Source organism: Acipenser ruthenus, chromosome 16, assembly GCF_902713425.1.
Source record: "Acipenser ruthenus chromosome 16, fAciRut3.2 maternal haplotype, whole genome shotgun sequence".
NCBI classification, from domain to species: domain Eukaryota; kingdom Metazoa; phylum Chordata; class Actinopteri; order Acipenseriformes; family Acipenseridae; genus Acipenser; species Acipenser ruthenus.
In genome coordinates this window covers 29,406,430-29,422,743 of record NC_081204.1, presented here as the reverse complement: position 1 = coordinate 29,422,743, position 16,314 = coordinate 29,406,430, and the positions used below count along the sequence as shown (strand labels likewise).

Here is a 16,314-nt window from a genome sequence, read left to right as displayed (position 1 = left end):
TTGACCGTTGCAGTGCAGTTTGTGTGAATATTCACATGAGCTAAACAGAAACAAGATCAAATTAGTAGTGGTTTGAAGTTGTCTGAATTGATTCGCCGAAGTACTGTAAACCTGAAATTAAGCCCATTTTTGGACACTGGGATTACTCTCTAAAATGATTAAACAAAAACAGAGATGAAAATTTTAATTGCTGAAAAGTGGCTGGTATTGATCCAAATTGTGCGTTCTAAGAGCATTTAAGTGCTTAGACTGGCAAGTGGTGGAGAATTTATATACAGCCTGACAAAAGAGGTGGGATTACAAATTCTATTGACATTTAAAACACTTACTTATCTGGAGGCAGATTTCAAAGGAAAGCCAGCAGGGAACCCTGCTGTTCTTGATTGCAAGGAAGTTCAAGAGGGGTGTTTTAGACCAATGGCTTTGTTTTATAGCATGTGCTGCTGTTCCCCACTGTAGGAGTATGGTGAAGTGTGGCACAGTAAACAAAAACGGTAAAGCACATTCAAGAATAGCACAATACTGTCAGTCTGTACTCTGGATGTATATATTCTTTTATGTTTAGCCTATGTTTCTACTCAGCAGTGGAAAGGCAGAGCACACAATTCTCTAGCCTTTTGACACATGCCAGGTTTTAGTTTAAGCCTTATAAACCTCCTAGTGCAAGTAACATGCTCATGTTTAGCTAGTGAAGCTCATTGTCAAATATTTTAATGTCTCAAAGCGCTATGCAGTGGTAGTCTTGTTTTCATCCCTGACAACAAACTACCTAATTAGGATTTGGTTAAATGAAGACAACTGATCATGCAAGGTGACATTATGGAAGGGATCTTCTGGTTATGAAATGTGTCTTGCAACTTTGGGAATTTTAATAAAAACTTGAACAATGACTTCAGTATTACTCAAATTATCTAAAACCAACTGCATTCTGTTTCATGGACCTATTCTTTATCCATTAACCCTGTACCAACTAAAACTGCAATACCATGTGGTCTGTCATCACTATAATATAAACAGAGCACATATCTAGTTCTTTACTGTGGAGCACTTTGACTTTGATGCTCTGCAGCATGGAGCGGAGCCAGAAAAAGTTTATTTCACTTTGCAGAGAGCGCAGCGGCTGTTGACAGAGATGTTCGTTCTGCACCTCCCCTGCAGACAGGCTTCCTCGCAACCCCACAGCTGTGCCTCAGTCATTGCTTCTGAAGCCAGGAGACACCACAGCAAGGCATTACATGACCGTTAATGAAACTAGGTTACATGGGATTTATTAAGAAGGCTTTTTGGCTTTGCCTGAGAGAGCAATTTACCATTTGTAATACCTCCTTATAATGCAGGGGGGCAAACAAGGGATAATTTAGGTGGACACTGCATTCAGATACATTTCTTTTCACCTATTGTAGGTTTTATTTATTTTTTTGTTTTTCGGCTACAGTTGTGAATATTTTACATTGTGTCTTTTACTACAGAGTCAGATACCAGCCTGAACAGATTGAAACCGAAAGTAATTTCCTGGTGATGTTTTATTTAACGATTCTTAATTTACACCTCTTAGGCCTGTAGTAAGATGGCAGCCTGTCAGCCATCTTAGCAGTTCCCACATTAGACAAATTGTTTAAACAAACAAATTCATTTTATGAGATATTTTTGTGAAAGATTAACCTTGAAATAAAGGTGTATTGAGTGCAGTTTGAAGGGACTGACCACCTTTGGCTTAATTATTATTTTTTTGCTTGTTTAAGCTCCATTACTGGGGCGGTAGGAAGCAAGTTTCCAAGCTTTACTGGCAGTGCCTGAATCTTCCTTCCTGGCAATTGCCTGACTGTCTCGAAGAAGCACTATGGGAGACAACCTCCACACCATTATCCCCAGTGTGGACCACAACCGATGCATTCCTTTGAACTCAGTCACTGAGTTGCAGGAAACAGGCACATATAACCCCCCCCCCCCCCCAAACCCCCATTGTTATTTTAAAGTTTCAAGGTATGGCCAACATCCAGCTTCCTCACTCTCCTTGTGTATAGCTTTCATCATAGCATACTTTGTTGATTTTGCAGAAAAGAGGATTTATTTTTTGTATTTGAACACATTTTCTCCCTGATACAACCTAATTATAATTTATTTTCAGAACAATTCTCTAACAAGATGAAATGTCGATGGTCATTTATTGTCATTTTCTGTGTTGCTATGCTAGCAGAGTTTTGTCTGTGGATTTTGTTTGAACTTAAGGATACGGTCAGCACAAGAAGTTTATGTAATCTTCTAAAATATCTAAAATAAATATTAACTGAGGTTCATTTGAGCCGGATTGCACAAATCATGCAAATGATGAACCGTATGACTGATATAAAGGCCATACCAGTCCAAACAATAGTCTTCTCTAATCATTAAGCCACATTGCCTCACGATTCTTTGGCCATAATCACTATGCCACCGATCCCAATCCTGAGCTCTAATCACTTGGCCACACTGCTTCCTACCTCTTTGTTCTAACTTATTTTGTATGGTTCCCTAGAGTGGCCACATCCATCTCCTTTCGCTAGATTGAAATGACAGTTGAATGGCATGCACTGAGGCTTTTTGAGATGCTCTAAGCAGTATCATTCAAGCTTATCACATGAAAAACAGAATTTAACACTACTGTGATGTTTGTTTGTTTTTCTAAAAATAATAATATATATATATATATATTAATTGGCACAATGTCTCCTGTACATTGGGAAAGAAAAAAAAAAGAAGTTTCTTTGGAACTTTTCGTTACATGACCTGCTGTTGGTCTATAATTTAAGAGATTGATTGGCTATCACAGTGGGCTATTAATATCTTGAATAAGTCACGGCAATAATTAATATTAATGTGGAAAATGATACAGTATGTTATCATAAAAGCATAATTATATATTAATACCAAGGAAGGGTCAACCGAAAATATTCTTGTAATTAATTACAAGTCTTCCAGGACCCACTTGGAATCAAGCAGCGAATCATGTGATCTCCTATTTAATCATTAATAATACACATACTTCTTCTGCGAATTAAGAATGAGCTGGTCAAGTCCTTCAGTACTCTTCAGCCATCCTTAATTTGCTGCTATAGTGTATGCAGAGACCATTATTCTCATTCACTGGGAATGTGTATCTCTGTTGATAGGAGTAGTGTACACATGTTCTCATGTACGTTTGTCCCACTTTATACTTCTACATTATAGAATCGCTTATCCAGCAGTGAATGGTTGGCACATTATTTAGCTGGTTAACTATTGAGAGTTGGGGATGTAAGGAGGTGCCTGTCTATCTGCCACGCTTATATTGTTTGTGCATCTCAAGAGCTGTTTAATGATTAGCAGTTCAACAGAGCAAACTGTGTCAAGCGAAAAACTAGTGGTTACATATCAAAACTTTAAAAGGTGTGTCCCCTTTAGGTCTTTTTAAAATGTAGAGGACTTTTTTTGTGTCAATAAATCATATTTATATCTAATGCAAATTGCCAGCAGTAAGTGTATGGGCCGCCATTTTAAAATCTGCATGTAGAGAACACTGTACAGTTTACTGACACAAAACCACAGACGCATGTCTGGAACTGTGCCATTTAATAAGGGTTAATAAGCAGTGCTACAGATGGGTAAGAGTGACAATTGTATAGGTACCTGAAAATAGAAAAGAAGCAAATGTTGTTCATTTGTTTGTGTGTTTTTTGTGTTAATAAAAGCGGCTGAGCAGAACGTCTCCATCTGGTGCCCAGAAGTGCTCTTGCTACAGAGCCAGCAGAAGAGGAAGGGCATATGTGTCAATAGTTATTCAGCACAAGGAAAGTGGGTTAACTTACATTCCAGGAGTGTATGCCGTATCATTCTGAATCACGTAACACAAAGCATGACTATTAGTTAACCCAACTCTCACTTTGCAAAGGAGAAATTCCAGTCTATTATGTTCTATTCACAATACCTACATAATGCCTGACCAACACATGTTAAAATGTCAATAGTTTTTGTGTTGAAAATGGTATTTATGCCATTGAAAAATAAAGCTGCAATAGTTTGTATCAGAAGACACCAAATAAGTCAAATAGTATAATATTTAATACATAATGCAGGTGCTTTACAGTGCCACTTCAGTCATCCTCTCGTACAGTGCATGTACAGCTATAGCCAAATGTTTTGCATTACCTAGAATTTTAAGAGAATTCTACTATATATATATATGAACATAATTTTGATATTTTATTTGACATCATGTAATCAAAGAAACTACAAGATGAGATTGCAAAAGTCTGCCGGAAGCCATAATAGTAGTACAGTATTTCCTGTTAGATTTTGAAATGTCAAATTTTTCAATGTTTTTCATTAACTATGTAGAAAACTACAAAGCGGTATGATATTCAATATGTTAACATTATTCAGCAGGTTTCATTCGACTTTATGAGGCAAAATTAGTTAATTCTATAGGGTGATGCAACTTTTGGCCATAGCTGTACATTATAGTACAGCATAGTATTCTGGGAATAGTGGGGGTGCCTATACGTATGTCTGAACATGCACATAGCATTGGGTTTGTTAACATACAGTACAATGTGCTTACAACAGTCAAGAAAAATAACTATCTAAAAGTGGTGGTCTTTACATCCAACTGTAGTTGTTTTTTAATTCCATTTTTTTTTTTTTTATTGATATCTGGTTTAATCTCTTAGGATTAGCCTTGCATAATGAAATCAGCCTTGTAATTACATTTTATATGCACACTTGTTTAGGTAATCTGTAAGTATTGCTTGCCATTTTTCTTGAGGAAACTTCATTATGCCATAAAATTGTGGTTGTTAAAGTAGGTTCCTGTGCCATCATTATCTGGTAATTGCAGTAACAGCAATTATTTTTTTTGAAGTTGTAATTGTTTTAAATGGGTGGCTTATTAAAAAGAAAGTTTCCAGTAAGTATGTAAACTTGAATCCCTGAAACGTCTCGTTCAATGATTGGTAACTGTCTTCTCATGAATGCATTATTATATTTGTAGTAATGGAACTGCAAATGAAGTGCTGCAGTTAAGGATTGTTTGCATTAGTAACATATGATCTATTCGACGGGTCTAAACTTTGGTGAATCTTAATACAAGTGTTTAGATTATCAATGTAGGGCTCTTTGTTTTTCAAGGTTTAGATCTGTCTCTTGTTGATCAATTGACTAATCCTCAGATTGTATTTGAGAATTATTTTGCCAGTGTTGGAATTGGATTAGTTGTTAGTTACACACACTGGAAAACACTCATGTGTACTACTTTTTAATGAGAAACAGCTCAATGGCAGGTAACTTTACAATGAATGCAGATTTTTATTCCATAAACTAGACCTCCAGGTTTCCTTAACCCGGGCCTCACGGCTTCTCCAAGTATTCACGGGAGCAGTTTGAGAAGCTCTCCACCATGCACAAGAACATGCAGAAGCTCTACGAGAGCCTGGGCAGCTACTTCGTCTTCGACCCACAGGTCGTCAGTGTCGAGGACTTCTTTGGGGACCTCAGCAACTTCCGCTCCCTCTTCCTGGTGAGTCCTGCCTTCCTTCTTGGTTCTGTTTTGGTTGTGTAATGATCTGTGCTCGTGAAAAGGTTGTCTGGGAACTGATGTTGGCTTGACAACAAGTTAATGATGCATAGCCATCATGTTTTCTTTTTAACCTTATTGGGAAATGAATACAGATTCCTTGACGTGAGTTTTGATGCAAATTGCATGTTGAAGCAGATTAAACTGTGCTTGGCTGGCTATTGTTTGTGTTACATCAGGAGCCTGCTATTGAAATATGCAAACTAAATATGCAAACACATGCATATGATTTTACTGTTTGCTTGTAGAAGGGATGGCAGTGGCAGCATACATGGTGCCCCATCGTCATGGTGCCTCAACACAGGCCTTGTAAAGGGATGTGTTGCATTCAGTTTCTATTATATTGGAAATGAAAGTGTAGTAAATTGGTTTGGACAACAGAGTATAAGGCATGCAGGCTGCTAGTTAACTCTGCTGGAACATCAGTGGCACTATAACAGATATGATTGTGTATTTAATTTGATCTCATCATAGTTTTCGTACATTTATTTCACCGTTAACCTGAGAGTTAAAAAAACCCGGGGATGATATTAGATCATATTCTAATACTGGAACACTTCTTTAAAGACGTAGTCCCTCTTTTTTGTTAAATCTAATTCCCTGTCCTTTTTAGTCATTTTTCATTGTTTCCCTTAAGTCCAAACATGTAATATCTTAAACAAGGATAACACTGCATCAATATAGCAACTATCTTCTACCTAATACCTTTATGTAATGAAAGGTAGTACAATAATATGAAAAGGTTGTTCATAGCAATCTTTCTATTTAGAAAAAATAAAACTTAAATTTGACTCTATCTCCATTTCTTGGACTGCAGTTGTTTTAAATCTAGCGTTATTTTCACTTATTCAAGCCACAAATAGAAACCTGCATTAGATGAGAATGGGGTCCATAGGTGCTTCCAACACCCCAGTTAGCTTCTTCAGATATTACATGAATGTCTAGGTCACAGCCTCTCTGTACTCTCTGGATTTCCTGTCATGTATGTGACACATGTTTTGGTGTTTCCATGTCCTTTATAAGCTTCTTCTGATATAAGTGTTCTACCAAATCAGTCATCTGGATCGGCTGCAGGCTGCTGTCACTATGGACCCTTCATGACATTTGTTTATCCAGGCTGCGTTGTCTTGTGTTATCGCAGGATAAAATAATTTGGAATCCCAGTGAAAGCTAATGGCAGAGAGATTTCATTTGTCACCTAATATTATTTAAAGGGACTTGTTTTATTGCAAGAACAGACCGATATCTTTTCTTAAGGTAAGGTTGGATGGGAAGAAACGTAGTGTTTAGTTTTCAGAGCAGTGTACAGTGTGTACTTACAGCACCACCGAGTGCCTCCTCCTGTAACTCCCCACGCCTCTGTTGTCCAGCTGCAGGTGATGTGGAGAGCCTAGTTGGCAAGCTTAGTCTTTCCTTGGAGTGAAAGACTGCTTGACTTTTCAGGTCAGCAGGAATACGAATGCAGTAGGAGTTGGCTCCACCAGGGGTGTTAATGGGAAGCTGCTCTAGTAAATTGAATGCAGTTTCTCAGGAGCACCCTGATATCAAAAAATATATATATCTCCCGCTGACCAGCACATCACCATCTGGTGTGTGGGCAAGAAAGAGGGGGAGGGGGGCTGTTATCTAAACTCAGCTTGATCGTATGTCCTGAGGGAGTGTTTTCCAGAATTAATGATGAGGAAACTGACAAGTGAGACGCAAAAACTTTGTATGTAACAAAAAAAATTTAAATTAAATTATCTAATAACTCTATAAACTGAAAAGCCACATTGTATGATAACAAGACAGGGTTGATATACACAAAGGAGTAATTCACTTACATCATTTTGCTTGCATTTACTTTTGAAATTCTGGAAGAATGCTAAATATGTAATGGACCAGAAAAGAAACCACTGTTCGAAAAGACAAAACCCTACATGACACAAAAAACGGTTTCTCTAAAACAGTTATTTAATTGTATTCGTTTTTTTTTTCTCTCTGTTGCTATCTTAACTAAAAAATGAAATGTGTCAGAGTGGTGACACACCCCCTCGGCCTCACCCATCACCTCCCTCACCCCTCATGACCCTCCTCTTACCCCTTCCCCCTCCCCCATGGTTTCTGTTTTATATTTTTTGTATACAGGTTGAAGCTAGCTGGAATTGCTGCAAGCCTATCATTTGTCTAGCCCAGCATTCTAAATAATTACTGTGCTCAACTGGTGAAGGTGAGACATTAAAGAGCCTTTCAAACCAGGCCTGTTACCATATGACGAGCACATAACAAGCACTAAATAAAACGGTGGTTCTTTGCAATGGCTTTGGAGTGGATATGAAGAAAGCGGCTTCTTTCATTTCTCTTGGAGGCAACCCCCAACATACAGCACACAAATTAGATTTTATTTTAAAGTCTAATCACAGCACAGGAGCCAGTTGTACAGAGTGCGGAATTGAACAAAACACAAGGGAGCCCACTTACTTGCACTGCAGTCCCCTACACTTTCAGTCCTGCTCAGCCCATTAGTTGCTTGGAAATACCTGCTTTTCTCTATAGAGAAATAATCATGATTCTTAAAAACAAATCAATCCAGCTGAACCAGAAGTGGGTCATTATGTTTACAGTCTTTTTGTTGTTGTCGTTAAGCTGGTCTCGCGTGTAGTTTTGAAAGTAAATGTGAGGGTTACATAAATAATGCATTTTTGTTTGTTTTTGGCTGTAGTCTTGTGTATCTTCCTCTCATTTTGTTTTGTGTTTTCTGTAAGGGTGTTTGTTCTCGTCCATTACTTAGATGAAAATAATTAATCCTTATGTGTGATCCCCGTATTTCCAGTATGCTTACATAATGGTGACTCTCTGAGATTTTGTATTCTGTGTATTCACAGAATGTGGTCGCTTTTTATAAACACCTCAAATACAATACAGTCATACTTCATAAATGCAATTTTGTGAAAAGATGCGTGTCAAGTTTAAATTCAGTACAAGAAGTGGGAAGCATCAAAATGTTTTAGATATGCAAGACTCCTACCATCTTTTTGCGTATTGTGTATACACACCCTGTACGAAATACCCAAAAAGCAGACATAGATTCACACAAATATCAAAGTAGCTCATCTACAGGTATGCTGTGTCTGCATTAATGCTCAATCTAATTGGGTTTTGGGGATACAAACCGATTTAGCTACAAATGATGTGTATGAATAAATCTGCTCTGATGTGTAAAGTAGACGTATTCTGTCCTGATAAAGGTTATCACTGTACTTAACTAACTGTAACGCTATTGTACAATGGTGTTCAGGGATGATTACAATCTGCTCTTCCAATTAATTCAGTTCTAGACAGAGAGACTCAACCAATACCCATTCTGACGTCCCCAGAGATGTCTCTGCTTATAGCTACCCAAGCCCTTCTCTTCATTACCCAAGACGCCAGCCTAGCTCCTGGTTGAGCATCTCTTAAACAAGGCAGTTAGAGTCATCTAATTAACAGGGACGTTAGCGTGTTTTAAAGTAAGGTTTGTGTATAATCACCTTCCTTAATGACTTTGGATTATTTAGTGTGCAAATGCAATTATGTGGTCTAAGTTGCCTTGACGTATCGATTAGCGTCTGCTACTGTCACCACAAGGACTTCCTGTGCAAATCCAAATTGTGTTTGTTTGCAGTTTTAATTATAATATTTCCATTAACCTTTAATTATGAACTCTGCCAGTGAATCTCTGCCTGAAGCCTGCATATTTAGTAATCAAATATGTACATAACAAAGACACAAACACACTTTCAGAAAGATGCAGCCCTACACCCACACCCAGACCCTGAGATATATACAGACGTGCTCAAATTTGTTGGTACCCCTCCACAAAAAACGAAGAATGCACAATTTTCTCTGAAATAACTTGAAACTGACAAAAGTAATTGGCATCCACCATTGTTTATTCCATATTTAATAGAAATCAGACTTTGCTTTTGATTTTTTATTCAACATAATATTGTAAATAATAAAACAAATGAAAATGGCATGGACAAAAATGATGGGACCGCTAACCTAATATTTTATTGCACAACCTTTAGAGGCAATCACTGCAATCAAACGTTTTCTGTAGCTCTCAATGAGACTTCTGCACCTGTTAACAGGTAGTTTGGCCCACTCTTCCTGAGCAAACTGCTCCAGCTGTCTCAGGTTTGATGGGTGCCTTCTCCAGACTGCAAATTTCAGCTTTTTCCATAGATGTTCGATAGGATTCAGATCAGGACTCATAGAAGGCCACTTCAGAATAGTCCAATGTTTTGTTCTTATCTATTCTTGGGTGCTTTTAGCTGTGTGTTCTGGATCATTATCCTGTTGGAGGACCCATGACCTGCGACTGAGACAGAGCTTTCTGACCCTGGGCAGTACGTTTCGCTCCAGAATGCCTTGATAGTCTTGAGATTTCATTGTGCCCTGCACAGATTCAAGGCACCCTGTGCCAGGCGCAGCAAAGCAGCCCCAAAACATAACCGAGCCTCCTCCATGTTTCACTGTAGGTATGGTGTTCTTTTCTTTGAAAGCTTCATTTTTTCGTCTGTGGACATAGAGCTGATGTGACTTGCCAAAAAGCTCCAGTTTTGACTCATCTGTCCAAAGGACATTCTCCCAGAAGGATTGTGGCTTGTCAATATGCATTTTAGCAAATTCCAGTCTGGCTTTTTTATGTTTTTCTGTCAAAAGTGGAGTCCTCCTGGGTCTTCTTCCATGGAGCCCACTTTCGCTCAAAAAGCAACGGATGGTGCGATCAGAAACTGACGTACCTTCACCTTGGAGTTCAGCTTGTATCTCTTTGGCAGTTATCCTTGGTTCTTTTTCTACCATTCGCACTATCCTTCTGTTCAATCTGGGGTCGATTTTCCTCTTGCGGCCGCGTCCAGGGAGGTTGGCTACAGTTCCATGGACCTTAAACTTCTTAATAATATTTGCAACTGTTGTCACAGGAACATCAAGCTGCTTGGAGATGGTCTTGTAGCCTTGACCTTTACCTTTCTTATCTATTATTTTCTTTCTGATCTCCTCAGACAACTCTCTCCTTTGCTTTCTCTGGTCCATGTTCAGTGTGGTGCACACAATGATACCAAACAGCACAGTGGCTACTTTTCTCCATTTAAATAGGCTGAATGACTGATTACAAGATTGGAGACATGTGTGATACTAATTAAAGAAACTAATTAGTTTGAAATATCACTATAATCCAATTATTTATTATGTTTTCTAAGGGGTACCAACAAATGTGTCCAGGCCATTTTAGAATATCTTTGTAGAATAAGCAATAATTCATCTCTTTTCACAGCTTCTTTGCTTTATTCTATGACATACCAAAGGCATGCAAGTATACATGATAAAATAGCTTTTAATTTCATCACTTTTCAGGAGGAATGAAGCATTATTTCAATGAGCTGTAAGGGTACCAACAAATTTGAGCACGTCTGTATGACTGCAATATCACACGGCTGATTTAACTATTGGAGAATTTCAACTGGGAAACTCTGCTAATACACCGTGAGAAGCTGACCCTAAGAATCCTCCACACAGGAAAACTAACAAACCTTTGTGTCCTCATAAGCATGCATGCTGTCTAATAAGCATGCTGCCCTTGGAATACCCTTGCAGCAGTTCAAACTGCCGATAGTAACGTGGTTAATGTCTAAAGGCAGCCAGAAGCTGAGACATACTTTTCTGTCCAGATTTAGAGTCTCGAGCTCTTGAACTGTCCTCCAGTGTTTAGTGTCTGCTACAGTATTCTTCATTTATCAGAAAAGGTTTAATGAAATCTCTTTGCACTATAAATGTTAAACCTTTTATCTTGAACACACACCCAGCAAGACAACAAGTCAGGCTTCTTGGAGTCAGTGGAATCGGATGCAACTTAGTTGCCGAATAACTTTTGACTTGGTCTTCAAGTGTCTAAAAGGATGAGCATCTTTGCAGTTGACATCGGTCAGTTACAAAATGTGTCCTTGAGCTTTGCCAAGTCAGAAATATATGTGCTCCTCAACCTTTCACAGGACAGTATCAGCACTTAAAGCCAATCTCTGGTCTCTTCATCAGCAGCTATTGTCATTACCACTTGACATCATAGCTTTGAGGCTATTTGTCTGCTATGCCTTGACACTATACTTTTTTTTGTGAATTGGTCATGCTTTATTTTAACTGTATAATACAACGCTTACAATCTTTTTTTTTTTTTATTCCAGTTGACAACTAAATTGCTGTTGTTGAATGTGCCGCATAGACACTAGGATTTGAAATACGCATTTAAAGCAATATCAAGAGAACACAGGGTTGTTTGACATAAACGTGCTTCGAGCAGAACGAGCAGAACCTGGAACTGTGTTTCTTGACATACAAATGGAAAGCTTGCAAACCTGTACACTAGTAATGTCAACTTTTTATTTATCAAGTACTGTACTGTACCAAAACCAAACCAAAACAGGTATGCTTTAGTGCCACTTCAAGATAATACGAAGGCAAATATATATTCTTTAGTGCTGTGGTTAACATTGATTAAACACAGTCAAACCATTAAGTGCTATACCTCAAAGAGTACAATTGATAAAACACACTACAAAAAAATCATTGCATACAGAAATAATACCATTTGACAGAATAAACAGTGGAAAGCCAAACAGTATTTCAGTCTCTCACCCAAGAAATTTGTTTAATCCAATGTTTCCTATATAACAACACAATCAGAAAATGGTTTGCAAATAATAAATTGCTCAAACTAACAGAAAAGAGAGAAAATGAAATGTGATTGCCCATCTGTTACCATGGCAATTAATTATTCACATTGTTACAATCAAGCTAATTAAAAAGTGTTACCTTCTTTATATTCCTGCTAATCTTTTTTTTGTCAACTTATTGCCTGCCAACAGCACAGTAATTAATTAATATATGTTATGAGTCAATTATGGACAAGGTCGGGGGTTGCATTAGACAGCCTTAAATATTCCGAACTTTTAGAGAGGAAAGAACGCTTTAGGGGTCAAGATGTGTGCTGTGTAACCTTCAAGAATGTTGAAGAAGGCTGCATGGTGAAAATAGAGACCTTAATTTCCTTTCTGCATTTTCAGTGTGGGATTTATTAAATCATATATAAATTGGCTAGACAATAAATATACCTAGAATCCCAATTTCAAGAATGGTTTCTACTGATCAATTAGAAGTCATCTCATTGTCTGTTGTCTGTAAGTACGAAGAGTTTGCAGACTGTGCTTGCCCTTGATGTTCCGTGAGGAGAACCAAAAACATAATAATGCTTTTTTTTGTGTGTTTGCCCTTGCAATCTGACAAGGAGACAATGACAGCAAGTGCATCTGTCCTTGGAATTCTAGGAGGAGAAACTAATGACTAAGATGATATGTTTTTCTTACCCATTCACACAAAAACAATCGCTCTAATCCTTCTGTCTTCACAGAGAACATGACACATGCAGTAAGCCCAAGGAGAGTTCTACAGGGTTGGGTGTCTGCACGCATTACACTGGCCCATAGAAAGAGCAGTCCGATAACCTCCATGTCTGCGCGTTGCTGTTTTCTGGCTCAGAGACAGAACAAGAAAAGAAAAATGCAAATGTTTCAAGACGAACACCCGCTGTGTGTCAGGGGCTAGAGACCTTTTCAGGACCCGTTTAGAAGTGCAGCCTTTTTATTTCCTTTTACTTGACATCATTTTTGTTATGCACATTCACAAGGCTCTTTCCCACTGTTTCGCTTGCAATATCCAGTCATCCTTTTGACATTGAAATTACATGGGAGATGAGCACAATTTCCATCTTGTGAACTGAGATACACTGTAGTTCAACAGGTTTTTTTATTTTTTTTATCCCATGTTTATGAGATTGCATGCAGGGGTGCATTAAATTCACCTAAATGTAATCTCCATTACTTCACTTTTTAAATGCATTTTGGGGATTAAGGCTAACTGGCCATGTATGATCAGGTCTAAAATGCCTCTGAACATCAGTCCTATCCAGCTTTCAGAACCTGTCCTATGATGACACTGTTTTGCTCTGCACTGGGATGTGCCAGTTTTATTTTATTGCTGGGAATGCAATCTCAAGGTTCTGCGTGTGTGTGCTGGTGTGTGTCACAGTATTTTGAAGAGCCTTAAAGCAAACCATGGAACAATGTTTTACATATCTTACAAGAAATTACACTAAGCGATGTATTACATGTTGCATTTCCCCCCTCTGTAAGGCCTGAGGGGTGTTGAATGCAGGAGAACAGCCGCCAAAGACTAGGCCAAGCAGAGAAGTGCTGCAGGCGAGGTGGAATCAGAAAAACTATTCAAATGAGGAAGGCATTTCAAATATACATGAGCTTCTCTAACAGAGTAGAAAGTACACGGGTAACAGTTCCTAAGCTTGTTTTTACAGGGCCTTTTTTCAGCATGCCATCAACCCTGGATGACTGGGTCTCCCATTTTTGTTTTCATAAATAAGAAGCTGGATCTGAAATCCATACATATAAATGTATCTGAGGGCTATATTGTAGCTGACAATAAAAATTTAAAAAAATTAAAAAAAGTTCCCTTCCTCTCTTCTTTCATGTGCACAGGAAGCTGTGAAGGAGAACAACAAGAAGAGAGAGATGGAGGAAAAGATCAAGAGAGCCAAGCTGGCAAAAGAGAAAGCTGAGAGAGAGAAGCAGGAGAGACAGCAGAAGAAGAAGCAGCTGATTGATATGAACAAAGGTAAGGCTGTTTTTGTGGGGTGCTGGCTAGGGGATGGGAGTGTGTTGTGGGCTGCTGGAGTGAAGTGGTTTTGAGTACCTGCATAGCACAGTGCTCACTGCATGCATCCCTGGTACTGTATCTATGGATCACTCAAACTCATTACACCTTAGACTAAAACAGTGACCTGAGGAATTATATTGTTGTAATTTATCATTAGTATTTGTAGTGGGATAGTCAGTATACAGTAATTGCATACAAAGTACACACCTTAAACTGTAGATTCGCAAGCTATTTAGAAATACCCAATAGCAATTAGCAGTGTGAGACATACCATCTGTACAGAAGAGCAGAACATATACAGTACCCAACAAGATAAGAAATACTTTACATATTTCAGCCAGAGATCCCTTTGAATTATAATAGCTTTTAATACAGCACTGAGAGTGGTATGGTATGTACAGTACATTTTCAAAGTGTTGAATCTTTTTTTTTTTCTTTTCATATTTTATACTTTGGAGTAAAACGCTTTGAAAACCGCCCCCCATTTAAATGTATCTTTTGTCACTTTTTAATATGCACTGGCTGTTGAACAGGCTTTAAACACTAGCTCAGTTGTGCATGAATCAGCTCTATGAGGTAAAAAGTGGGCAGGTATCCTTAAGTGCAATTCTGGATGTAGGTCACATGTAAAGATATTGAGCCTCTGTAGGATCTGGGGTTGCTGCATCTGTAGGGCATGCTGATAATGCAGTAGGTTTGCAGATGGTGGCTAAATCTCTGGAAATCGGGGAAGGTGTTGGGGGTTGTTTTTTCAGATGCAAAGTTAGATTAATGTTAATTAATTATTACATACATTTCCTTAAGGCTTACATTATTTCTGTTAATTTGTCTCCAATGAAAATCATACACCCCTCATACAAGCCTTTTTGGCATTGTGGTTGCAATAAATGATTTGTTTAGTCACTATATACTTGACCTTTCCTTACAATAGAGTTTAGTTTAAGCAATTTAACATAGTTTTGTAATAAGAGATCCACTCAGTATCCAATCTTTGAAAAAGCGTGGGGAGCTGTTTTGTGCTGTAGGTCCCATGGCAATTTAACATAGTTTTGTAAAAAGAGAGCCACTCAGTATCCAATCTTTGAAAAAGGGTGGGGAGCTGTTTTATACTGTAGGTCCCATGGCTTAGTTGAAACTAGAAGCCGAGTGTTTACTTTAAGTACCATCCGGTCTGAATTAATGGTGACAAATATCAGGTGAATCTGGGTAAAGACTGTAATTTCTTCTTATTTGTTGCCAGTTCATTTAGGCAGGTATTTTCACAAAACCCACATATTGTCTGACTTGTACAATGTATACCTAGCTGCAGAGGTGTACAGTTTGTGAAGGCTTAGCCTTGCTTGGCTGCTGCTCAGCAGTCAGGAATTATATTGGAATTCTCAGCATGTGCACTCGGCACATCTTTTTCAACCTTCCTACAAAAACCAACACTCCCTCACAGTGGTGCTTGCCTGAGCACCTCCTTATGGTCCTGGCACAGATTGTGCAGGATACAGCAGGCTGTAATAATTCGGGGAACAAGCTCATGGTTCACTTAAGTACACTTCAGTAGTATCTGCCCCCTCCCTTGCAATAGCCCAAACGCCTGTTCAACCACCACCCAGTTTATTATTAATAAAGATCTAAGACTTCCCTCCCTCTCTCCTTCATTTGCATAGCGTTCGGGGAAAAGTAGGCGTTCCAAAGGGAAATGACAGGCTTTACATGTAAACACAAAAAGGCACCATGTCCATGTTTATTTCATGAGAAACAGATGTCTCGAGAAAAGCAAATGCTCATGTAACGTGGCCTAATGAAAGAATCAATGTCTCCCTGTACAGTTTCTCAAACGTAAGTCATATATTTTCTTTCCGTATGAAATGTGTGTATGTATGTGTGTGTGTGTGTGTGTGGGGCAGGGGGTTGTTTAGGTGGTAGGGGGCAGGGTACAACGTGCTCATCTGCATACACGTCAAATCACATGAAATAATCAGATATGCGTC

The 16,314-nt window shown here is 38.5% G+C and overlaps 1 protein-coding gene across 7 annotated transcripts in view; it reads left to right on the top strand.

Annotated features, from left to right (window-relative positions):
• LOC117411924 (protein diaphanous homolog 2-like) overlaps positions 1-16,314 on the top strand; it is a 403,755-nt gene that overhangs the window by 340,422 nt on the left and 47,019 nt on the right. For all 7 annotated transcript variants that reach the window (XM_058989329.1, XM_058989330.1, XM_058989334.1 and 4 more), the window contains 2 exons: positions 5,366-5,530; positions 14,155-14,290. In XM_058989329.1, coding sequence (XP_058845312.1) covers positions 5,366-5,530; positions 14,155-14,290 — 301 coding nt within the window. The remainder of the gene's footprint in view (positions 1-5,365; positions 5,531-14,154; positions 14,291-16,314) is intronic.